Here is a 26,219-nt window from a genome sequence, read left to right as displayed (position 1 = left end):
CTGAGGGACCAAAACACTCTTCACCTCCTGCTTCTGCCTCACACAGGTGTCACCAGAGGCACAGAAGGGACACATGCAGCCTCAGCCTGTTCCAACTCCTGCAAGAGCAGTACAGGAAAGATTTTAAAACCTACAACTCAAATATAAGCAGAGCAAGCCCAGAGCATGCCTAGGGATAGCAATGGGTGTGTGAAACAGAGAGGAGAAGCCATGTCTATACGTACAGCTGCCTCATTTCCTCAAGCCTCTCAGAACACTGCTCCAAAAGCAAACATTTAGCAGATGGCAACCTCCTCTCCTCCCTGAATACCCAACAGGACCTCAGCTCCTGGGAACACTGATCACAGGCAGCAGCAGCAGCATATCCAGCTACACGCTAATATTCCAAAGAGTCCAGGCCAGCCCAGAGGGAGCAGGGGCTGGAAGACGACCTAGCATTAAATGACTAGCTTGCATGAACTTGTTGCATGGCCTCAGGGAGGCTATCCAGTGCCATCCAATTCAGCACTGAGCTCTTTTCAGAGCTACATTTCAGACATGGCTCATCCAAAACTGCATGTCCAGAATGCAATATTCAAGCCGATACAGTTAAGGCATATGGTTTCTGCAGGATTTTAACTCATGCTGAAAGGGATTGATTTTGGAAGGCCTGGGACAGGGCTTTGTCAGCCCTGGACTCTCAGTCTCCTCACTGTGCCACACAAGTATCTCAGGATTTTCTGTACAAGGCGCCATTCATTTACCTCCCTGCCTTTCTTCTCGTAGGCTGCTTGCTCTCTGCATCACCCAGGTCTCCCCTAAAAGCCTCAAGCAACATGACATGCATCAGAAGAAAAATGAGAAGTGTTTTAATAGCACAGCAGTTGGGAGCAGAGTGAGAAAATGCAGCAGCCCTTTGAGTGGAAAAGCTCACCAGCAGTTTGGGAGGGAAGGTTTCCCAGCTGTGCACAGAGACTTTGGAGCTGCTCATGCAGAACGTCTGGACAGAAAGGATTGTCTGCGGTTAAGCAGGAGGAAGAAGAAGAGTTCAATTCACTGATACATGATGATGAGTCTTACTTAGAGACACTGCTGTCTTTGCCGTTTCCTGTTTAGACTGTTAGTGCACACAGCTATGTTGATGCATGGAGCTAAGAGAGCCCCAGTTGGGTCTTCCACAGCCCACCATTGGACTACAAGGAAGCTTTGCCTGGTCCATATCCCATACTTACCCTCCCTACTTCTGCACACTGCTGTACAGCAGAGCAATCTCAATGAGTCAGACACTATTCTCTCACTCATGCCTGGGAAAGTCCATTGCTGCAGATGTGCTCAAACACCCTCCCTGTCACCTAAACACATCCAGGCAATGCGAGGAAGTCACAATATGGGGCTCCACTGCCTGGAGCTTGGCCCAGAGAGCGAGCACAACAGCTCCATTGCTCACGTGGACCCGACACCAGGCCAGCTCTGCAGATAGTTAGCGCTCACCACAGGGATCAGATTTCCAAAAGTGACTTCTCTGTGACACATCTCCAAAAAGCTTAGCACCCAGTTTGTGAGTTTTCAGAAAATCTGGCCCCTAGCAGGCAAATTCCATGGTCCATAATGCTTCATAAAAAGATACACACAGAAATGTATATTCTCTCCCCCCCACACACTGCAGCATATATAATTTCCACCGCAGCAAGGGGGGAGACATGCATCAATGATCCTCCTCTTTTTCTTGCTGAAAGCTGCTCACTGTAGAATTTGACAGCCATGGATCTGATGGTACAGCTCTCATAGTCGCTCCAAAGGGGATGCATCAGCTTCACATGCAGTCCTGTCCTCTGCCCTATGGCAGACTGGGTTCATTTCAACAGTTCATGAAAGAGGGATAGGTTGCTTTTAAGTGAAACACAAGTCTAAAAACCAAACAATGACTTGGCAGAGAGTGAACTGGATTTTTAAAAGCAATGCATTTCACTGGAAGTCTTTTTTCTTTCCTTTTTCCCCCCTCCTCTTTAGAGCCTGATGGTAGATTATTTTTCCTTGACACAATCCCGCCTCCGCTGTGATAGATGACGGCACATTTAGCAGTGTTCAGCCAAAACTTTTTATCTCCATATGGAAGATGGATGAATGAGGACTCTGAAGCCTGTATCAATCCCTTTGAGAACAAACAAGGATCCAACCCAGACCCCCTCCCAGGTTTATTTAAAATACACAGAGCATAGGACAGAGGATGTGATCCTATAAAATCCCATCTGGCACCATTTGTAGTGTTTATGAAGGAAAATGGACCAAACGCTGCTCAAGACCTCTGGCCATCTCACTGGAAAGCATAAAGGACAGCTGTAGTTTAGACACACTTCTTCAAAGACTTTATGCTAGGGGCCTAGGACTGTCTGAGCCTTCCAGTGTCGGAAGATAACGTTATGTCAAGTAACGCTCTGTGCTGCTGCATGGGAGGCCTGAAGAGCTTTCCCCAGCTGTCTAAGCAGGATCACACACAGCTCCTTGAGGGCAGAGGCTGGAAGAGCCAGAGAAGCTGCCAAACAGTTCTGGAGGAAAACATCAGGTACTTCACCACTGCAGCAATCTACACTAAGACTGGACAACATAGGAGAGTCATCCTGGACAAGCACAATGGAAAAGGTGATAATGAGATCCAAGAATATTTCCTCAGCTCTGGCTTTGGAGATTAACAATCGGCATGGGCTGCTTCCTTGCATCATCCCAGGCCAGATGTCATTGGCTGAGGTGAGGGAGAGAACAGGCGATGTTCAAAACTCCAAGTGAGTCAAAGGAAATGGAGGAAATCCATCACCATCCCAGCTCCTTCCTTCTTTTCTTTACACACCACAAGGGATTGGCCACAAGCCTTTGAGGAGCTCCTCTGAATGCAGCTTAGCTACAGGCTCAGAGGTCCCAAATGATACCAGCTCCTGTCCCCAACTGCTCTTCCTGCCACTTCCCACTGACATGGAGAAATACAAGGAACAGAGGTAACAGGTAAATCTTCTTCGGAAGATGCGAGTAAAGCTCCAGCAAAGAAGAGAAAACCTACTAGGGGATCACTAGCCTGAAGCAGATAGAATAGAAAGAAGAGCAAAGGATGGACTCCAGAGAGATGAAGGTGGCTGAGAGGTGTATACCTCTAAGGAAAATGTTACAGCTACATGCTCACAGAGGGTGTAGCAGCAACAGCAGTTACGCAAAACAACACATGCACCATAGCACACGCACACCTCATTAATAACGTCTAGTGCTCCTAAGGCAACGTGCCAGAGAAGTTACCTAACCAGTAATAAAGACTTCTTTGGCACCTTCTCAGGTACAAAAGCCAATATTCTTCATCTCATAAAATGCAGAAACCCCCCAGATGTTTATAAAACTCCTTTGGGCAGCTCAGTGCAAAGTTTGTTTACGACTGAAGCATTAGGGATCAGAAATGACCATCCAGCATTTCCTGATCACATGCAAGCACTGCACAGCTGAGAGGATCCTTGTAGCTGTGGTTGTAGCAGCTGGGGCATGCTGCAATCCTCTCCGGTTTGCCCCACCAGCCCACACCCTCCACAGCCCCAGGATAGCCTTGACGCAGCCATCGTTCCCAGCAGCATGCCCTCAAGCCTGCCACTTCTTGCCATTCCCACCTACCGACGATGTCTGCATTCAGCGCAACGCCAGCTCCTCACGCCCAGCGAGGGTGGTGACCAGGAACTGCATGTACAGGCGAGACAAGACATAGATCTAGATATACGCAAGATGTGCCTGCGTGCAGTCTGTCACCCAGGAAATCACAGGCAGGAGGGAGCCTGGCCCACCAAGCCCTGGGCTCTCTGCATCCGTATGGCTCCTGACACCTTCTTTGAGGAATTTGGGCACAAGGCTGCTCTGCTGCACACAAGCAGTATCTAGCGCAGAGGCTCCCAGCAGCTCCAGGTGCCACCTCATGCTGCCGCCGGTTGAATAAGGTAGCCCAGGGCTGCACGTGGTTTGGCTTTACAAGTTGTAGCTCCATAGGAATCTCCCAGGGACAAACACCATCCCAGCTCAATGGCTAAGATCAGGCTAAGTAAACACAGTGTATATTTTTTGCTCCTAGGAAATCTAGGAAATGCTTTTTATTACTTTTTTTTTCTTTTTTTTTCTTTTTTTTAATTTCCTCCTTGTTCACTTCAAGATAGCAGCAGCGAGCTATGAAACACTCCCTCCATGTGGTGCCGTTAACCATGGGAAGCAAACTCCCTAACTTGGACAGATCATTATCCCTTCACACGCAGGGCAGAAGAAGGGGGTGGCAGCCTATAATGACGCTAATTAAGTCCTTAAGAGTCGCAGCAGAAAGCAGGTAAGACTTGAGCACAAGGCAGAATATTCCATTAAGGCAGGCTTCACGGCAGACACAATGCTGCCTAATGGAATCCTGTAATTATGCCTGCACTGCAGAGACTTTAAAAAAGGAACCCTGTTTTACATTCTCTAATGCAAACAGCATGAAATGATGTTGCTTAGAAACCTTTACACTCCTACAGTGTGTGCAAAAAAGTTATTCCAGACATCTGTATTTAAAATAAAATTTAAAAACAATCCTACCGCACACACTCACATGGATCTTGGCTTCTCATCGAGTGATGAAGCCTATGAAATGTCAGAGGAAATTTAAATTAAAAAAAAAGGAGAAAAGAAAAAAAGACAACACATGCACTAAAAACTTCAGCAGCTTGTTAAGTCATTTCAGGTTATGTCTGGTAGTGTTCCACCGCACTCATTTACACAGGGTTCTCTCTGTCTCAGTGGATTGATGGTACCACTGGTACCAATCCAGATGTACAGGTTCATAATAATTTCCACATTCTTGCTGACCTCTAGAGCACCTGAAAAAGGTTGTTTTCCAGATAAGCTAGCCAAGGTTTTACTCCAGAATTGGTGCAAGCAGAGCAGGGCTCTGGCAGCTGGACAGTGCTATGCAAAAGCCCACGCAGCAGATAAAATTTTATGCAAAACTCACACTACCTTGGTCTAAACAGATCACAAGATCCAAACCATCCTTTGTGAGGGACCACTGCTTGGTGGCTAATGCGATACTGAGCAGGAGTAGTGGCATGAAATTTCCTATACCAGAAGCAATACAGTCAGATATATAGCAACCCATAAATAGCATTTTATCAAGCACCATCCTGATACTCCCTTCCTTAATTTGGGCACTGCATCCCACAGAGACGGCAGGCCCCACCAGGGAAAGCTTCATTTTGATCCAAGTGGGCAGGCTGTGCTGCATTCAGGGATGGGGTTTTCCGCATGTACAAAAATAAGCAAAGGGGGTAGGGACTATCTGCTTCATTTTGTGTGTCCAAACCCCAAGACTCAACCAGAATCCCCCAACACAGTGTGGTCCCAGGGCCCTGTTCAGAATGGCCACTGCATCCCACCTACCTACTGTTCCCTCCACCATCTCCTCCTCGTCTCTGAAAAGGTCACCCCTCCTTGCCTGGCAACCGGAATGAATGTCAGGCAGTGGGCATGGCTGATCGATGCGTCACAGCTGCGATCGTGCTGTCATGCTGTTGTGCAAAGGCCAGGAGTTACTACATGACTGGCTATGAATATGACAGGTCTCAGATTCACTTATGCATCCCAATTGGCTCTGCTGGCTTAGACATAGTGCAGAATACAGACTGAATGTATTCCCCTCTTTTCCCAAGTGCCACAGTTTACAGGTCTGTATTTCTTTTTCTTATTTACCCGCTGGCAGGCAGGGATGGGGATAAGAGATTGAGCTTTCACGTCTTCAACACTAGAGAAACATGAACATCCTGAGAGATGGAAAAAGAGGTGGAAACTCATCTTCATCCCATAGGCAAAGTCTCCACTGGCAGAAGTTTTGGGAGTCAGCTGCTTTGCTTCTGATATACAGAGGCCAGACTCAGCAAGAAGATAATCTAACTTTGCCAACAAAAGCCCTGCACAAGGCAACTATTACCACCTCTGCTCTGCTGGTATCTGCCCTCTCTGCCAACATTCTCCTAAGACTCCGTAAACCTTCAAGACAGTGGTAGCCAGCAGTCTCATGGCTTAAATGTCCCTTCAGAGATGCCTCTTTTCCCGCTCTGTCTACCATAAAAAAGGACACTTGTAAGACTAAGTTAACCATAACTGCATTTTAGATGATGGATAAAGCAATTTCTCTGCATGAGTTTTTCTGCTAAGACCCGGAAAGGTTCTTCAGCAGTCATTTTGGATGATCCACCTGCTCAGGTAACGCTGGCACCTTCAGATGTTCCAGCCTCTTGCCAGGGGACCTTTTACAAGTGGTAGCACCTTCCCTTCGTGTTCACCAAATGGCTGTCCAAGGCATCATAGGTCCTGTTCCACCAGGCAGCCACCTACCCCTGCAGTGCTGTAACAAGAGTAAAATCCTTTCTTATCTCAAACTAAGAGCTCTGTTCATGCTTCTCAGAGATCAGCATTTCTGTCCCACTGTGGGTGGGTTTTCACCATAAACCTCATCCATATCCCCTCCTCTCAGCCTTCCTTATACCTCCTGCCCATCCACAGTTTGCACCAAAGACAAGGGCTGAAATTCCCCTAACTGGAGCTCCAACCTATTTCCCAAATTTCAACTCAATGAAGTGCCTCAACATCCTCTCCTCCACCAGCCTGCCATTTCTGCTAATCTCCAGCATTCTAAATAAGGATTCAGGAAAGCAGTTAGTACAGCTCTGCAGCTACGGGTTGTGGGTACCTCCAAGACCGCCTATTGCTTCCACAAGGTGCTTCAACCACAGTTGCTAAGGAGCTAAACCTCCTGGGGCCTTACTTGCCAGGTACTGAGGCTTTGGAGATTCATTTGCATTAGTCCGAGACAGGGAACGTTGCCTTTCTGATCTGACAGCCCTTCACACCCTGCACTGGTTAGCTTAATTGGCTGCTGCGAGCAGTGGAGAGCCAGGGCACAGGCAAATGAACAAGAGAGAAGTGTTTAATTTCTCAGTTTTCTTCTGTTATTGTAAGCTACAATGCAATCACAGGGTATGGATGGGTCTGGAGGCTAGAAGCACACAGAGCACTAAGACTTCATGAGTCTTCAACTCTCCTCCTTGACCACAGGAAGCAGCTTGCATTTATCTCCTTCTGTCTCCAAATCACCATCAGCAAAATAGAAGTCAGCCTGAGGTATTAGCATCTGCACTGAGCCGTCAGCTCCCAGCAAGAGCGCCCAAGCTTGGTTGGAGAAGAAGAGAGAAGATGAAAATCCTAAAGTAGAAGGGCACAGAGCCACGCACGATCCCGAAGGGCTGAGTCCCAGGCAGGCAAGAGCCCCCAGCCATGAGACAACACCCACACCAGGAGCTTGCAGCAGAGGTAGAGGGATGGTCACCGCCTGTGGACCTTCGGAGCAGTCCACTTCCACCCTCTGTGTCTCTCATCCCTACTGGCATACAGACAGTAACAAAACTGTTTTCAACTGGCTGCAACAAAGCTAAATTGAGGACTAAGACGCTCTGAAACGTTATGGTAAAAGGGACATGAAAATTATTATCAAGTTGTGACAATTTCTACCAACATCATTCAGAAAACAGATGTTGCCCAGCTGGTGAAGACAGAAGACTGGCAAATTCCCTACAAATGTTCAAGAACAACAATTCTTCTCCAGCCGGAGCAAACAGCAGAAAACACATCCTTCCTGGGGGAACACGCAGAGCCCAACAGGCCTCGGCAGTTCTCCTTCTGCCGGCTGCTCTCATTCAGCTAAGACAACTGCCCAATAGGCACATTCTTATTTTATCTTTAATTGTTTCTAAAAATAATCAATACAAGCCATGTGGCTCAGACTGTTCTCACGATTGTTCATTGTGGGGTGACGTCCAGATCAGAGATCAGATCAGGAGGAATTCCATGCACAGAGTGCTGCTGGCCCACACAGGGCTTGCTTTGCGCCTGAGCAACAGTTCAGTATCTGTCCCATCTAAGACACACAACGCTAATGGGCAGGAGTGCACACACTGAAATAATGCACTGATCAGGCCACCAGCAATTGGGAGATGTCAGGTCACGTAGAAATGCAAAAATGGAGATAAGGAGCCAGGTCTCCTAATGTACACACACACACGGCTAGAGTTCATGTGAACTTGGAAATAATTAGAGAATATCCAACACATTATATCAATACCACATTAGTCATCATCACTCTGGTATGCAAACAGCTGCCTGAAAAGTCCGTGTGTTCCCTAAAACTTCTGCCTGTTACCAAATCTTTAGATTTAAACCACAGCAACTACATGTTTTTCTAATCCTAATATTGTAAGCACAAACCAATGAAAGAACAAACCCAAACTCTGAAAGTCTGCACCTACATACAACACTGCAAAAAAACAACATATGTGCAACTTTCACATGCACACCAGAACAAGAGTCATAACAGTAAGGAGGTCCCATTCCAGAGTGTACTTCTACTTTGGAGGGGCTCAGATGACATCTGACTCCATACAGATAATCAAGCAAAATATAGATCCATTTCAGGTTTCATGTACTTGTCCTTTGCAGAAATAGTGGCTCCTTTATGGAGGGTGGGTGAGTGGCTGAGAGAAATAAATGAAACTGTCAAATTTCTTTAAGAGGCCTGAAGCCAGATTAAAAGCACCTGCAGAGCCTGTGTGATTGTCTGACATCCTGCCCCAAGAAATCAGGGCTGTAAATACCACTTCTGGCTATTTCTGCCACATAGTATTTAAGAACCAGTTCAAGAGTTGATTTAATGCCTATAGCAAAACAGAACATTTCCCAACCAACTCCAGCAAAGAATTAAATACATGCAACCTGTTGATTAATTTGCAGGCAACAAGCTGCACTAATAAAGCCCCTGGGGCCTTAATCAAGCTGTTTGCCAGACCAAAGTAGGAAGATGGGCAGAGCTGTCAGGATGGATTAGTGTTTGCCCACTGGCAACCTTTCTCCTCAATGAAAGTGGAAGAAACACATAAACACACAGCCACACAGTACAAAAGGGAAATGATGAGGTTGGTGCTGAGCAGCAGAAGGTCACAAGGCCAGATGGCTGCAGGAGCTAAGCTGCCTATGCAGGAGAGTTAACCACAGCAGATAATTTTCTGTCTTGGGTTTTACATGCATTTCCATTGTTTGCAATTCCTTCCGAGAAGCTGGAGAGGAGCTATTTGTCCTCCCCCACACCTTTCCCCCCCCCCTTTTTTTCTTAAGGTCTTGTCCTTTCTATTCAATAAGCTTTCCTGGCCCCCATTCTCCTTCTATTCCTTGGAGAGTTGAATGAAGTAGAGCTGTTTATAATTGACCCCAATTTGAAGGGTTTCAGTGACACACATTGGGGCGAGGACACTTTGCAAATTCAGTTTAGCTTCAAAAAAGAACATCTTTTCTTTTCATTATTACAACCAGGTTCTGCTTGGGTGTTTTTCTTCCTGCAGTATTTACTGTTCTGACACAGCACCACTGGGTTAATGCAAAGTACCTGAAGTTTACTTAACCTGACAATCCTTTTAATCAGAAGTACGCCGCCTTGTACAGGGCTGTTTGCTGCCAGAAAGCATCTTTCCTGGGGCAGCAGTTTAACGGGCTACTGTTTACTCAAGAGGCTATAGAGCTTGTAAGAGGTCTCACTCTATGTAGCAGTTAGAAGAGAAGCCCAAAAGATTTTTCGCTTAACCCTAACACGTCAAAACAAAGGAGCAGACAATTGCTCAGCCCTGCACCTTATTCATGTCAGGTATGCTTGAATAAGGACATTTTCCTCACCAACTTTCTGCTGTTCCAGCCAGCAGGGATGGAATATCCTGTGGGCATTCCTGCAGCTGGTGTAAATTGCCATAGCTTCCCTCATTTCAGCAGAGCTTTGATCTTTGCACCATAGATCTTCCTCTCCTGTGTTTATAGCTCCACCGAGCATTACAAGGGACACAAGCAGGATGTTGACACTACTACCTAGGGATGAAGGCGGAGGGCATGGTGAACGCTGAGCAAATGCAAATACAGTTGAGGATTAGCAAAAGCAATTATGAAAAAAACAAGTAATGGAAATAATGATTCATCAGGAATTGAATCAGATGTTGGGCCCAGTCCTGCACTCAATAGATTTGGTGATGGCAGTGAGAATACTATCCACATAGAGATAATTTTTTAAGCTATTAAATACCCAGAGATGCCCAGTGCTATTTTTGCAAGATAATTCACCCATAATTTCACCCATCTTGACTAACTGCCAGAGGCAGCTAAGGACCTTTGAAAATATCTGAAGCATCCCTTTCTCCCTACAGGTGCTCTCTCCCTGCCAAAAAACTTCAAGATACTGAGTCAGGAGGAACCACTTCATAATATGGATGTGAGATAGAAAAAGCTATGTGAAATCTTATGGCTTGTGCTATGCCAGAGGGCAGGCAGGATGCTAACAGGCCCCTTGAACCAAAATACTGTCAATATACCTGTGTACATTATTTCTCAGCAGATCTCAGAACACTTCCATTATGCTTTAGAAAACACTGGCAATGTCAATGGTATCCCCATTTAACAGTGGGGAAACATGGAGGCACAGAAATGCCAAGCACCTTGTTCTAGGTCACGTCCTCCAGCAAGGAGGCAGGATGTGAGACACCTGTTGCCTCCACTACCTGGAAAAAACAGGCCAGGCCTTATGCCAACTGCAGCATGAGCTAAGATATGCCATAACAGGCTTAGCTAGTGCTCAGGAGATGTCCTCTCCAGGCAGAGATGACAAGCAGCAGGCAAGCTCTTACCATGCTTTGTACATTGATCTAAAGGGACCTCAGTAACCAGGAACACCCTTTTATAACATGACATTTCCACTGTTTACAATACAAGCTGGATCAGGTCCAAAGTAGGGGAAGGGCTGGCACAGAAATCTGACAGGACTAAGGAATATCAGACCCTATGTTAGACCTGTGTGACCAAATCCCTCATTGAGCAAAATGATCTTGCTCTGTTACTGTCAGCTCTCCATCTGCAAAGTTTCATGTTACAATCATGTCACAATTAAAAAAAATAAAGTCAAGTGTCAAGTGAGTCACTAAAATAAAGATGAAATAAGAAAGTTTTACTTCGATCCACCCACTGCACTCCAGATTCAGCAGCCAAGACATTCCCCATCAACTGCTCGCTTCCTGGATTGCCAGTGAGATTGCTTCTTTTGAACATTGGGAGAAAAGCTGTATTGGCTTTCTGCTTGCAATCTGATTCCCACAGGCTGTAAATCCACCAACCCTTAGATAACGCAAGCCTCTGCCAGAAATACGTTAACGCCATGCTGACACACTGCATCTGCCTGCCTGGATCAGTTCTGCGGAGACCCTTGCTAAGAAGCCGTGATAGCTTGCGTGCTAACTGTAGTAATTCACGTTGCTCTCCCTCAAATTAGGAGCTGGAGGAAGGGTCGGTCATACTGACTCTCAGGTTTTTTTGCCTACCAACATGCCGGGCAATGGCAGAGGCTGCATGAGCCTCTCTGAAAGGGAAAATATAGGCCTGAATACAGTGACGGTTCTCTGGCATAAGCTTTCACGTAGCGAGGAGACCATAAGTTGATGAGCAAGTTAAATGGGGTTTCCAAAAGAGGGGCTCCCTGGAGCTCCCTTACCTCTTCATTTCCTCTGATGGAGCCACTTCCAGTATCTACCCTAGTTTCTGGCTGCCTAGGTGCATGGTTGCCTGAGAAGAACTTCCGCCATACTTCAGGAAGAAGAAAGAAAGGACAGCTTGAAGACCCTTTGAGAAGAAATTGGTATCAGGCCAGACAGACATGGAGGATCCGGCAGTTTTAGTACCAGAGTCATCAGCAATGTGGTCAATGCCACAAAGACTTTCAGTGTCCGAGCTCCCAGTGCCAGCATAACCTGTGCAGCAGGGTCCACACCATGGCCACAGGGGCTGCAATCAGTCACAAAAGGCAAACTTTGCTTGCATCCTGGCTCAGCTCTAAGTATCACTGCTCAGGCCCCTCTCTTGGTCAAATCTTTCATTGGTCACCGAGGCCGAACATCCCCAAAGACTTGAGGCGACATGGGAAAGACAGAATCAGCGCTCCTGTCCAGGTCCATTCCTATTTCATAGCCCCAAGGGTCACATTAATTCTGGTACAAAAGCCCAGGCAATGCTCTGCCATGAAACAAGAGAAAAAGTCAGCCTAAGAGCAAATCAAAGGCAAAAACTGAAATGCAATTTTCCAGCAAAGAGCCAGACGACAAAGATAGCAGAGGGAGTCATCATAAGCACAGGTAAAATAAAGAAGGCACAGGAGACAAAAATCAGCAGGGAAGGGGGTGGGCGGAAAATGGTACAAAAATATAGAAATATAATCTTCCTGGAGCCAATGGAGAGTGGCCATAAATTATAGTGGATAAATACCTAAAAACAAAAGTCAATCTAGGAGATTATTTGCAGGAAAATTTCAGATAACTCTGTGGGTCACCTCGATCTCCAGCAGTTAAGGAAGAAAAGAACAGTACTGAATTCCAAAGGGATATAAATCAGAGCCAGCAGAGATGCACTTCATGAAAACTAACAGACTAAAGCACTACAGGGTAGCAAGAACTACAACTCTATTGAAAAGTGAGTCCAGGAATGGCAGGTTGGTTATCATGGTGCTGAAATCTGATAAACTAGTTGAGATGCTAATTAAAACCAGAACATTCCCCTGTCTAGAGCTTTGCAGTGCAAGACAGGCCAGCCAGAACAACACTCACCAAGGAAAGCAGGATGGGTAAATCAAGCTGGGAATGCAGGAGAGCTTCCCAATAGCACACGTAGATTTTCACGTAGTTGTCGATGAGACTCTTCACAAGACACTATTGAAGACAGTCATGGGAAATGGCAAAGAAACAAATTGATTAAAGAAGGAATAAGGAGGAGGAGGAATAAACAATTTCATTAGGGCAATTTTCTCACTTTTAAAGACCAACTCCCCATGTTGATTACTAGATTTATCAACTTGGAAAACAGGCTGAGCAAAGAGGGGTTAAAATACTCCCCTCTGAACTATTACCTAAGGAAAGCTGTAAAAACTTCAGACAAGCAAGCCAATAGCAGCTGTCATGCAGCAATGGCACTTCCAGACTAACAGAGGCAGAAAAGAAATCACATTTATTCACCACCACATACAGCCCCACATAGACAACTTCACTTAGGAAAAAGGTCTGGGCAGCTCAAAGATGGCCTGTGCTCAGCACACACAAAAATGGGCAAGAGTAACCTGGAGAAGAAGAAGAAAAAAAAAATTAGTGATGTGCCCCATCCAGCATAAAGCTTGCAGGCCCAGTATATCACTATAGACATCAGCAGTGAAAATGATAGGGGACCTCAAAGGTGCACCTTAAAATACAGAGTAGGTGGGTAGCAGAATAAATCCCAACTCCACCTTTCCTCTCACCAACAAAAATCACTGATTACAAGCACATTGAGGCAGCAAAATAAAGGCTCTGAAAGTCAGTAATTGCTGAAGTTCATACTGGATAATCTTAGTTCAGCCTTCTTGGATGCCCTTCTTTGGTGAATGGAGCAGGTGTCCATAAGGGGGGAAAAATGATGCTTTTAAGGATAACTTTTGTGTGTTTGTCTGTGCAACCTTTCAAGATGGGCTGTTTATCTTTGTTTGGGTGTGGACAGACTTGTTTCAGGAAATGATTAAAAAGACACCATATAATTGCACAAAAGTACAGTGTTTTGTTGTAGTACTCCTCCCAGTAAACACACCGTTCAATGCATTGCCAGCATTGAGCTTCCACAAGAAGTCTTCAGTGCAAACTACCAAGAGGCAGCGCAACCTGTGCCATCATGCCAGTGCCGGCTTTCATGCCGGTGCCGGCTTTCATGCCAGTGCCAAGCTTGTTACAGCACTGTGGGCAGCACGGCTTAACATGGGCTCCCCACTGCCAGCTCAGGGCCAAGACAGCTCAACCAAGGCTTGCTCGGGCTCTGCACCAGTTGCAGTCACATCTTCAACAGCAGAGTTGGCAGTGCTAAGCACGCTTTATCCGGTAGCAGGAAGAAGCCATTAGCTGAGAAAGAAGTCTTGCAAAAGAAGAGAGGTGGCAGTAGCTGCAGGGGACGGGAGCTATCTTGGATGGCTCTGCTCTTGCTTTCCCTTCACAGGATTTGGGAAGCCACAGGGTGTCCAAGGAGCATGGAGTCAAGACTTGAAACGTGACAGAGCCAGTCCAGGTTTCCCCATTTCCCTCCTGCCTTGTTGTAACAGTTCTTGCAGGCGTCGGGCACTCCCACGACAAGGTAAGAATATCTTGAGATTGCAATGTTCATGATGAGCTAGTATTCTGGCAAGCTGCCAGGGAAAGCAGTGGGAAAGGACAACTTTCAAACAACCGAGATAGCACGGCCAGCTCTGCTCGTGACAACAAGCGGCACAGGAATGGCACACAGAGAGCTTCTGTTCTCCCAGTGAACCCAGGTACAGGGACACATTCAGCAGACTTCAACAGTGGTGCAAAGCTGAAAATAGAGTAGCACTCCCCACGAAACACGTAATGAGACAGTGGGACCCTGTGTGGCCAGGGATCAGCAAGGATGGCTCAAAGGGAACAGACTGCACCATCATCTAAATAGCAGGACTCCCACAGTTGCAAGAGATGCTGATAAGCTTTTAATAAATGATCCTACGGCATGTAGCTACTGCCCTTGAGATAGTCTCGAAGAGATCCTGATGACAGTTTTATGGTCAGCAACAGATTATCCCACCTGGACTTTTACCAGAGTCTCTTTCACCTCTGAAGCATCTGACACAGGAAGCTTTTTGGAGGGCTCTGCTGGTCCATGGGAATGACCGCTGCAGCAAGTCCAGCAGTTCCTAAGAAAAGCTCCCTCCCAGCAAACTACTATGCTGTGAAAGAGGTGGGTGGAGGGGGAAGGAAAGGGTCACTTTTGATTTCCACTGGCACCAGTTATGCTCCTGGCACTTCTATACAATTATTTTTCCTCCTTAATCAAGACTGCAAGTTTCTTTTATATATATATATATATATATATAAATGAGTAAACAAAGGCCTGCAATGGGGAGTCTGTGCTGTGCCATGTCTGGAGCCTTCAGCTTTTCAGAGTCGTCATGGGACACAGTGTTTGTTCATTTTATCTGAAAAAACATCACCAAAGCCTACACAACCAGCACACAGGGTGAGAGGAAAGTCCCCCTTATCTCCAGCAGATACTGGGCTTAGCATGTAAGCTCTGATAGAGACTGCAAGGGGCCAGAGTCAGAGAAACTAGTAATCAGACTGCTTCTGCTGCAACCCCAAGCTCTGTTGTGAGACTCAAGCACAGATTAGCAATGAAAATTGCAAAAGGGAACCAGTGATACCATCTCTAACTGCATATTTCTAGTCCTGAGAACGTACTTTCCCCAAAGACTCGACCCAAGGGGGGTTCTGCGCATCCGTCCCTTGCTCTCTCATATCCTTGGCCAGCTTAAGGCTCAGCCTGGGATTCTTTGGAACGGATCCGATTTTCCCATGGTCAGATCTGACGACCACTAAGCCCCAGGCGTTCAGTGACAGGTTGGCACGGGGCCAAGCGATCCTCCCCCCAGGAGAGGCCGGGACCGGGAGGAATGCAGCACTCGGAGCAGGGAGGGCAGCAGCAGGCTCTGTCCGGGCTTGTCCTGCCCCGTCCCCTCGCTCGGTGTGTGTACAAACACACACAGACACGCACGCACCTTGTTGCTGGGGGAGCGAAGATGCTTAACAGTTGTAAAAAGGAGATAATGCTGTCTATCATGACCGTGTTTATGCAAAAGCCATTGGTTTATGAGGACCAGCTAAATCAAAGACAGCGCACAAACACCCCTGAAGTTTTCTGAAGGTTTTTTTTATTGCCTTGAGAGGCAGAAGGTTAGTTACAGAAATAGATAGAATTATGTGTTTTAACAAAGCAACTACTTCTCATTTTCTGATGGTCCTTCTCTTATTCTGCAGCTCCTCCTCTGAAGACTCTCTCCTCCCCCAACCCCTCAACTCCCATCCCAGGTACACGTCTCCCCCAAGCCCTGGGCCATCCCGCTCCCGCCTGCAACCCAGCCCTTTCCCATGGGCTGTATGGCAGGAGCAGCAGGGAGCACCCAGAGCCTGCAGAAACGTGCAGCTGGGGCTGGGGAAAGCACAGCACCGCGCTCATCACAGCAGTGGCCCCACGGCCCACCTAGAACAGCTCAGGGTGCATTGGCTTCTCCACATGCATGCGCAAGAGTGAAAGAGAAATGAGTTTCTCCTTCTCGCTCTATCCGCTCTTCTTCATTAACCAAACTGCTCCCACTCCCCACGTTCCTGCTGCCAAGCACAAACTTGGGCTCTTTCCCTTGCTCTGCATGCACGCGAGTATGGATATGGAGTAAAACTGGAGGAAGCATTGCTGATCTCAGTAGAAGCTCTGAAGCATCTAAAAATCACTGCTGACTGTACTGTTTGCGATGGAAAAGCCACATCCACACCTAGCTAAGCCACAGCCTGAATGAGGCGCCCAGGTGAGCTCTGGTGACTGCAGCAATCCCAGGATCTCCCAAGGGACCCAGCTACCACAGCGCCCCAGGTCACAGCCCCAGGCAGATGCTTGGGTTATCGTTACTGCCTTGTACTTGAGAGGGTTGTTTGTCTCAGCCTCATTAGCATTTGGCAGATTACAAATAAAGGGGGGGGAAAAGGGGGGGGGGGGGGGAAATCAGAAAACACTAGACAGCTCACAGGCTGCAAACAAGCTGCTTTACCAGTTTGCAATGTGCACTTTCTTCCCCGGAGACATAAACCACATATCTGGGTGTGGGTAAGATAAGAAATAGCTCTTGTCACTACTGCTTCCCACTGCCTTTGGCATCCCTCCGCGAGGCGCGAGCAGACACGGGAGGGAAAGGAGGGCTCCAGGTTTCCATCCGTCGGTCCTCTGCCAAGTAGTTTTCCCTGCCCAAATGGAAGGTGTCGAGGCCCTGCCTTTCCTCGCTCTCGCTGTCAAGATCATACACGGCTTTACTGGGGAAGGGTGGTGGTTTGAATCCCACTGCACAGGGATGGGGGCTCCCGGGGCAGCCCTACCTCGCAGACCAGGGACTGAGGGCTGCGATTCTCCACAGGGTTTTGCAGGTTGAAGGTTTGAATTTATTGGCATGCGAGTGCCACACGCAGGAGAAGAGGCACACACGCATTTCGGGGAATTGGATTCTCCCACTCATAAGGTTCAAGCAGAAAAAACAAAACAGGTTTGACAGAGAACAAATTAATTCAGCATGAAAGTGTTTTGTTTTTTGTTTGTTTTTTTTTTTTTAAGAAAATCTTTGACACCTGAAAAGATAAAGTAATCTTCTGTGAGAATTAATCTAAGGCGGCCAAAAATCCATCACAACACTGAAGAAAGGAAACACAGATATGGCTTGAACAAACATGATATTTTTAGATCCCCTAAGCACCACGAAGGCAGCACCGTTCGGAGGTGACAGCAGGGAATCTCGCCAGGACTCCTGACCTCTCTGAAGCTTTCCGAGGGACCGCTGTGCCCAGGAGAACTGACACCCTCCATTCACAACAGGTTTTGTGAACTACTACAGACAAGCTGTAGCATCTCATGCCTTAATTTCCCCTTCAGACAATCACGACAGTAAAACAACCCCACAAGTGTAAAATGCCTTAAAACCTGGTCACATAAGAAATACTGGTGTTCGGATGAGGGCTTGCTGAGATAGGGTGCTCCAAGCTGGAGCTCAGGTTGGTCAAGCCCATGTAGTCCAAAGCTGCTGAGACGACATTCCCACCTCCAGCTTTCCTGAGCTCGCAGCAGGGTTTTAGATCCCATCTGGCCTCTAGAGCCCAGCCTTCAGACTGTCCCTCCCCCTCATGACTAGCAGCCTCCAGTTTGTCCAGATCCAATATTCAAACAGCTTTTTCTCTCCCCCACCAGCGCGGCACAACCCTGTTGGCTGTAATTTCTCACACATCCCCCTTATCTTTTCCTCCGGGGGAATTTCCAGCCTCCCTCCCATGCCCCCCTCCTCTCGGAGGGCCTGAAACAACCCGCTGCCTCCAGCATAGCCTTTATCAAGCGCTTTCATCGGACTCATCCTGCTGCCGGAGCAAAGGCATCCCAGGTTAACAGCCTGTGTCATAGTTTTGCAGCTGCTTTCAAATAGGGCACATGTTGCGGGGTCAGGGTTTGTTAGGGTTTTGTTTGGACAACTTCCCTCACCACTGCCATTGCTTCCTCCCACCCTCAAGGCCAACAGCAACGATTCATCATATCCAAACAAGTTAAATCAGTTTTTTTCAGGGGGCTTTCTAAGCCTTGAGGTAACATCTGTAGGTAGATAAATGTGCCTGCTGAGGTTTGGCCTATTACACACCTCTACATTTAGCATTTGTTTTTATGGATCTTGAAACATTTTACATATGCACTCATAGTCTCATTATACAACCAGGGACACTGAGGGGTACTGAGAGAGTAGACTAGTCATGCAAGATCACACGGCAAGACAGAGCAGAGCCATGAGTAGAAAATAATGCCTTAACTTTCAAACTCACAAACAGCACCTGGGAATAAGCTGAACAGGGTAGTATATTGTATTTGCTGAAGTACATGGTATATACTACATCTGTGCAGCCATCTATTGTACATTTTTATATTCCTGCCTTGCATTACAAAAAATTCAAGTTAACTTAGCGTCAGCCCAAAGCCTCCGTCTCCCAGCCGGAGCGTACACCACATCTGACCTTTGCATGCCTTCTAAATTTGTACTTAGAAGTGCACATTGTATTTCGTTAGCCTCTTGTATGCTTTTTCCACAGACACAATGACACAAAAGAAGCAGAGTCTGTGAGCCAAGCCCTGGAAAGACGGTAGCTTTAAATAGCCTCTTTGTCTTGCTTTTCCTTGCTGAAATATTGCATGTTATTTAGAACCAAGCTTTAGTTTTTATCAGAGGCCCAGAAATAGAGACAATAGAGGGCTGGGTGAATTTTAGTGTTGTAGGTCTCTAAAAGATTCCTTTGTACCCTCACACCCTCTCACCCTCCACCACAGGATTTGTAGCCCCATCCCAGAAGGACCAGTACGCCTCCCGCATGGGCCAGCTCTCCGGCCACAGGAGCAGCCTCGAGCAGCAAGGGCAGAGGCACAGGTAAGGCCGTAAGCATGGGAGAGGCTTCACCTCGGCAGGCGGAGGGCAGGACTGTAAAACCAAACCTACTGCCCTTGATGGGAAAAGTCCACAACTTCAACAGACTTTCAGACTGGCGCTCGGCTGATGCCAGAAACGGCTTTCTCAGCACTAAATTAATGGGAAAGCCATCAAGAGAGTAACAGAAATGATAAACATTTGTGTTCCAGTTCAAGGCAAGAGCAGGCATTTATAACTTAACTATTTGAAAGCCAGACTCTGAAACCAGGGTCCTTTCCAGTCAGGGCATGTGGGCGCTCAGTTTTAGGTATGTACAGCAGCCTGCAGAGCAGATAAGGCACTTGCCCCTGATGGGGTGTAACAGGGTGACACAACAGTGTCATCCCATCTGCCCACACACCGGCAACTGGTCACTTCATCTAGGACCTAACACATTTGTCCATGTTTTATTAAGCAAATAGATTTTAGGTTTCTTTCATTTTATAATTCCCTGAAAAGCAGATGCAGGACAAGTCACAGCAGCTGTGCAGACATTTAAGCCCAAGATACAACCTACAGTGATGGATTTGCAGCACAAAAGACATGCTGGGTCACACTTCAGTATGTAGGAATAAAAGAAAAAAGCAAGCAAGAAGAAGCCCTATGGAACAACCTCCATTGCCTGCATTTCATAGCTAAGCAGAAAGATCAGCAAGTGTATCATTCAGCCTCTTCAATCTTTCCACACTAAAGGGAAAAACGCTCACTTATCTTTGTCCTCTGGGCTACTAAGCCACAGGTGAGCTACAGCAAGGTGCTAATGCATTATATATAATACTCCTCTGGATAGTCCCCTGGCCAAATGGGGATCTGTTACAGGGTGACTCAGCCCACCAGCTGCTTAGTGTTTGTCCCATGGCAATCCAAAGCTGCCTACCAGCAAACACCAGAGCCAGAATTAGTCAGAATCTGCCAAGACAGCACTACTAAGTATCACCTCTTCCTAAACCACACAGCTCACTGCAGCCGTAGGACACTGGGGTGGTGGGAATCCCATGTGCCCATGCTTCCAGGCTGATCTGAAATAGCACTATGCATTAAAGAAGAAACACAGCATGTATTCTCTATCATCACCTTCTTGGTTATCTTCATGAGCGTTATTCATTTGTCACTAAAAGCACACCTAAGGCTATCAGGTACAGTAAGGTCCCAAGACACTAAGTGAACTAGAGCTTGGCACCTTCTACAGCTTTTTGCAGAGTGATAAACAGCAGGTCTGCACAAAAACTTTCATAATGAGAAAACAGAATATGTGGTGCAAAATGAAAACTTCTTTTAAACCACACTTAACTTGAAGAGAGTGATCTATTTTCCCTGCAGCTAACTGAGCCCTCCTGGAGCCTAATGTGAGCAGGTCAGCTCAGAAGTTAACTACTGGTAATCCATGCATGACTAGCAATGCATGAAAACACAGTTCATGTGGGAATTAACTGCAGTACAGAATATTTTGGCAGCCGGGTATGGTGACTAGGAGCAAGCAGCACGACAGTAAGGACAAAACACACATGAATAAGTTCCCAGCTGCACAAATCAAGTATTGCAAGATACCAGCCAAGCATTATGCTTAAATCCACAAGAAAGAGTCAGCTTCCCTTCTGTTCACCATGTGCATAAGTCATAAGTCACCTAGGTAAGGTAAGAGCTCAGCTGGGACCTGCTGTTACACACATTTGCAGAGGGGAGTCACAGGCAAAGTGATCAGCCCCATATCCACAGTGGGGCAGAAGCCCCAGTGCAATGCAAAAACCAGGCACAGGCTTTCTTGAGGGTTTGGCGCCACCTAAGCCCAGAAATTGTCTCTTCCTTCTGGCTGTACTGCTTTGCTACAAGGGCAGGGGGGAAATGAAACCTTTCAGTAACAAAATCCTCTTGCCTCTACAGCATCAGGGCCTCAGGGATAGCCTTCAGCGGGAGAAATCCCATAGCTTTCAGGGAATCCCAAGCATTGTAAAGTAAGGCTAGGCCCAACAAAGAGCTTAGAGCTAAGGGACTTCAGAAGTGTTGGAGGGGCTTTTCCTTGAATTGCCCAGATCCCCACAATTCCCTTGCCACATTCCAGGGAACTCTCGAGTATTTGCTCATAGCTATTCAGTTGAAAAATGGGTCCAGGAAAGATTTTTTTCAAACGAGGAGTCCAACTGTTCCAAAGTTGCAGAAGGACCCAACTCTAGGCTGAGCAACTGGTGTCAAAGCAGGGGTCCCAAAAGCACTTGCAAAATGGTTAGAGGGGCTCAAAAATGAGTCTCAAAGACTTGACGAACACAAAGTACAGGTTCAGAGAAGTACTCACTCAGCAGTTGCTGGCAGTTTGCCCACCCCAACAAGCAGTCCAACACACAAGGACAACACTTGCAAGCTGGAGAGACAGAAGATTGGAGACACAAGGTTATTGGGGGCTCCTAAGTAAAGTACAAGGAAGGAAGGACAGAAGCTGCACTCAGACACTGAGGAGCTGCTGGCCAGGTGGAGAAAGACTGAGCAAGACAAGGTGGATGTGCACATCTGCCAACATTTGCAACCATTTTTGTGATCTGCCATACATACAAACCACAACTCCAGCACTCCAACCAGACTGATGGATCACTGGAAGTCCCAGACCAACAGCCAAAAAGTGACTTACGGAGGCCTGTGGCCTCAATTTGACCTCTAATACTCCCTACCATTGCAATCTGGGTTTGCACTCAAAGACCATTAATAGAGACAATCATTCCGTGACTGAGCTAATACAGACATAAGAAGTGAACTTGTCTTATTCAAAGAAAGCTTTCAGTGACTTTTGACCTTGTTGAGTTGCACAAGATGTAAAGAATTCAAAGCTCTTGCCACATTGAAATGCTTCCCAGTGGTCTGAAGGAGGTGAATTGCACCTGGAGGCAGCTAAATTTGGTCAGTGGCTTTGAAGAAACATTAAAACAAAAAGTTTACATGAGCCAGAAGCTCTCCTTGGACTCCCACTCAAAGGAGTGCTACTTTTGACCAAGAGATAATTACCCCTTGGAGACTTGCCTGTCTGTTGCAAACACTTTTCAGGAAGCTAAAATAGACACTGATTTCCAGCCATCATATACAGACCTCAGGCAAATTCTCAACTGAAACGTCTCATTCAGGCAGCAGCCCCCAGCCACCTGCATCCGAAACAGTCCCAAGCAAGTGTCGGCCCGCTGCGGTGCCAAGAAAGGCACCTGTGCTCAAGGCAGCAGGGAAAAAAAGAAGAAGCAGTCCAGAAATAAGAAGTATTTGTTGCACTAACAGCACAGCTAAGCCATCAAGAGCTGCCAGCTTCCAAAACTTACACTAGACCTCGAAGGAGAGGCTTTCCTTTTTGTTTTCGCATATGAACACGTTTATGGCATCGGGATTCCCTCTCAGCCGTGTCCTTCCCAGCCGCCAGGAGAGGTCTGCTCTCCTGGGGACCAGGGTGGCCGTGTGCCCTCCTTGCAGCCCGGCTCGCCGTGTCCGCCCCGGCGTTTATTCAGCCCTTTTTTCTGCCCGGTTACGTATTAGCAGCGCTGACTTTTTAATCGCGGCTGCCCTCTAGTGACCGATGGCCAAGCCCCAGCGCCCTCCTCTCTACCTGACGCTTTTCTGTCGGAGCCAAGTGTCCCCCGGGGAGCAGAGGGGACAGGGACACACCGTTCATAAAATAATACTTCTCTGCTGGCACTTCGGTGAAGGCTAGAGATGAAGGAAGTTCCCAGCCACAGCAGTAACGCACTTGCTCTTAGAGAGAACATATATCCCCTTTCTCACTAGCCCTTCCAATGGGGAGTACGGTGCATGCAAAATAAGGCAAATCAGTGTTATGGGGCTTAGAAACACTGACATTTTTCACGTCAGAACAAGATACCTCAAGCAAGCAATTTTGTCAAGCACAGCCTCCCTGACAGGATAAAGGCCAATAGCTAACATCCTCCTGACACCTGCATATACACAGTCTGGTTGTCTAAGTCTTCGGGTATAACCTATAGAGCGGACTCACCTGTAGCTTCTCTAGGGATAAAAGGTGTAGTCGATACAGATCAAAGAGGATGGGCGCCTTCAGAACCAAGCTGAATCAGAAAATAGAAAGCGGTTTTGTTTTGTCTGCTGGAATAAGGCAAAACCATTTCCTAGTGTATTCAAAGTCAGCCGTAAGAGACACAAGAAACAGGACCATGCCCAAGCAAGCACAACGAGCTGGCTGAGAACTCAAAGCCAGAGGGATCTCATGAAGATCAGAGCAAGCCATGACTGAGCATCACCCTTTACTGTGAACATCTGCAGGATCTGGCCCTTGGAATTGCCACCAACTCACCAAAATGAGTCCTGCTGCAGCTGACCACATACGAGCTGTTGGGCAGAGCATCTCTTTACACACTTTAGCACAGACTCAGTATGATGTGAACAGCACAGGATCACATCAGTAGAGTGCACAGCAGCGTGGATTTGTTTATACCTGGTAATCCCTAATAAAGGCCTTACTGCCAACAGAGTTCACGCTGCAGAAACTGTAGCCCCTGTGGAAGCCGTATTAGAAAACATGGGTGGCTTGGGCACATGAAGAAGGCATAGCTAGAAGGTTAGCAAGAGGGAAGGCATAGAAATCAACTGGTCAGAACACAAGTAGGGCTACTGGCTTTGGAAAATGACTCGTCTGATTTCTGTTGCAAATGGAGAAATGTCTTTACATTGAGAGGAGACAGATTTATATATAGGCTTGCTTTCTCAGTCCTTGACAATAATTCAATCTTGGTTCAAATTCTGATATCCAGTCCTGGAACTGACACCAACAAATGCATTTATATTCTCTGTTGAGCAAACAGAAATGCAGCAGTAACTGTTGGCTAAACGTATTATTGAGGTCTGACTTGCCTGATACTATAAACTCAACATTTTTTTGTTTTTTTTTTTTTGTTTTGTTTTGTTTTTATCTCAGGTACTGCTTTGCAGGACCAGTTTTATAATCAAAGCCTAGATGTTTGGATTTCAAAACAAAAACCAACATTAGGAAGTGCAGTTATGCATCGGTTAGAAATAATCTTCAATCACATAGCAAACATGTAAATTTAATGGTGACCAACTACCCCAAAAAACAAACACAGCTTTAGTAGCTCCCAGGAGAACAAAACACAGGAAACATGAGAACCAGCTGAGGCAGAACAGCACCTGCACCCAGCACATTCGTTCACTGAGAACATGATCAGTGCTCCATCCATCAGCTGCTAGCAACACCCTACTTAATAGCAGTGGCCCTCCCTTAATGTACACACACACCTGAGCTCAGCATTGCCCCATTCACCTGAGAGAGCAGTAGCCAGTAGAAAAATAAGGATCCAAATTCTTTCCTTTCTTTTCTTCTTCTGCCTACTGCCTGAAACTGCCTATTTCTTGGAGTGGGAAGTATTTACTGCAGATTTAGAGGTCTTAACAGCCTGCTCTGCACTGCCTCTATGCTCCCTTTTCTTTTGCAGTAGGTGGCACTTGGTATCAGTGCAAACACGCTTAAGGTGGGAGAGCTGGATCTCTGCAAATGCATTTGCCACCTACCTGAGAGGAGGGCAACACAGCCCCGCTCTCCAGAGGTCCCTGGCACAAGCCCCAGAGGGACCCATCTCTCCTCCCCTCCCTCAATACCACACAGACCTGGATGTGAAGCTCAGACGAGCAGGTAGCAATGCAGTTTTACAAATTGCCCTGCTGCACATCACACTACAGATCTCATGACAATGTTGTGATTTAATTAAAATGCATATTTCTAGCAGCAAAAAGTCTGGTTTGTTTTTCTCCGGAGGGGGAGAAAATACTAACTAAATAATTAAAAGTTTTTAAAGGTTGTCAAATAAGACTAGGCTATGAATACCAACAAATTTGCTAAAGTTTTTAACATTTCCATCAAAAGCCAGGAACGAAGCATTACAACACTTCATTCAAAAATGAACCTGCAACAGGTAACATGCACTGGCTCAGCTCTGCACGAGGCTACCTGAAACACAGCATGTGGATCCTGAAGGCCTGAGGCCGAGGAGGGGTTAACGAGAAACAAGTTCAGCCTTGCCAAAATTTGCTACTAAATAATAACAATGACAATGCTTCATGCTAGCTTACACGTTACCCAAGACTTTTCTTATTCCCACACAGGATTATTTGTATTACGGAGCTGGCATCTCGTACCGGTTGGCTGAGTTCAGTTATGAGCTCCCTTCAAATCCAGCCAACCAGGCTGCTTTCGGTTGGCCTTTTTGGACGCGCGCACGCGAGAGGCATAAAAGGCAACAAGAACCCGATACCGCAGGGACAGCACGAAGCGATTTGTTTTCCCAGGTTTGTTTTAGCAGCTGGCGAGCTGGGATTGGCAGGCCATTTTGGAGCGAAGGACTTTGAATTACAGAGGGTGGATTTGGCAGGACCGTTTCCAGGGCAGTAACTGCAGGGGACAAAAGTATGGTATTGCCACAATCCCAGCTGGGGAGGGGAAGGGAATAAATATAAAAATAAAAAAAAACAAAACAAAATAAAATAAAATAAAGGAAAAAAAAGCCAAACGCGATGGGGATGCCCAGCCGGGCCATCAGCACAGCGCAGCAAAGGGGCTCAGCGCACCGACACCTGCCTCCCAGTGCACCCACAGCTCACCGGGCGCAGCGGGGGCGCTTCCCCGCCAGCCCCACGCGTGTCACACCCCCAGCGCACTCACCGGGGCCGGCGGCGCCGCGCGGGACGGACTCGACGTTCCCCATGGCCGGGCGGAGTGGAGCGGAGCGGGGCGCAGAGCAGCGGGACGGGACGAGGCGGGCGGACAACACCGCGCTCCCGCCGCCGGTTCGAAACCGCCGCCCGCCCCGCCCGCTGCGGCGGCCGCCAACCGGCGGCGGCGGCGGGCGGGGCCCGCCGGCGGCCCGACCCGGCTGTAGCAGGGAACGGGCTGCCCGTGGCCGCGGGGTCTTGGGGCCCTGCGAGCCGCTTGCTGCGGAGGGGCCTTTCCAGCACCTCCCCGAAAAGTCGGGCTGTGGCGGCTGCGGCGGCGGGCGCTGCCGTGGCATCAGCCGTCCACGCCATGCACACCTGTCAGGCTGCAAAGGGGCGCATCTGCACC

The 26,219-nt window shown here is 47.3% G+C and overlaps 1 protein-coding gene across 1 annotated transcript in view; it reads right to left on the bottom strand.

The window, feature by feature from the left end:
• NEURL1B (neuralized E3 ubiquitin protein ligase 1B) overlaps positions 1-25,952 on the bottom strand; it is a 154,395-nt gene extending 128,443 nt beyond the window's left edge. The window contains exon 1 of the mRNA XM_026122697.2: positions 25,821-25,952. Coding sequence (XP_025978482.1) covers positions 25,821-25,863 — 43 coding nt within the window. The 5' untranslated portion in view covers positions 25,864-25,952. The remainder of the gene's footprint in view (positions 1-25,820) is intronic.
• Between the last annotated feature and the right edge of the window lie 267 nt (positions 25,953-26,219).

The sequence above is a fragment of the Dromaius novaehollandiae genome, chromosome 15 (assembly GCF_036370855.1).
Source record: "Dromaius novaehollandiae isolate bDroNov1 chromosome 15, bDroNov1.hap1, whole genome shotgun sequence".
NCBI lineage: Eukaryota > Metazoa > Chordata > Aves > Casuariiformes > Dromaiidae > Dromaius > Dromaius novaehollandiae.
Note: the sequence above shows the minus strand (reverse complement) of the source record. Positions and strands in the feature narration are given on the sequence as shown.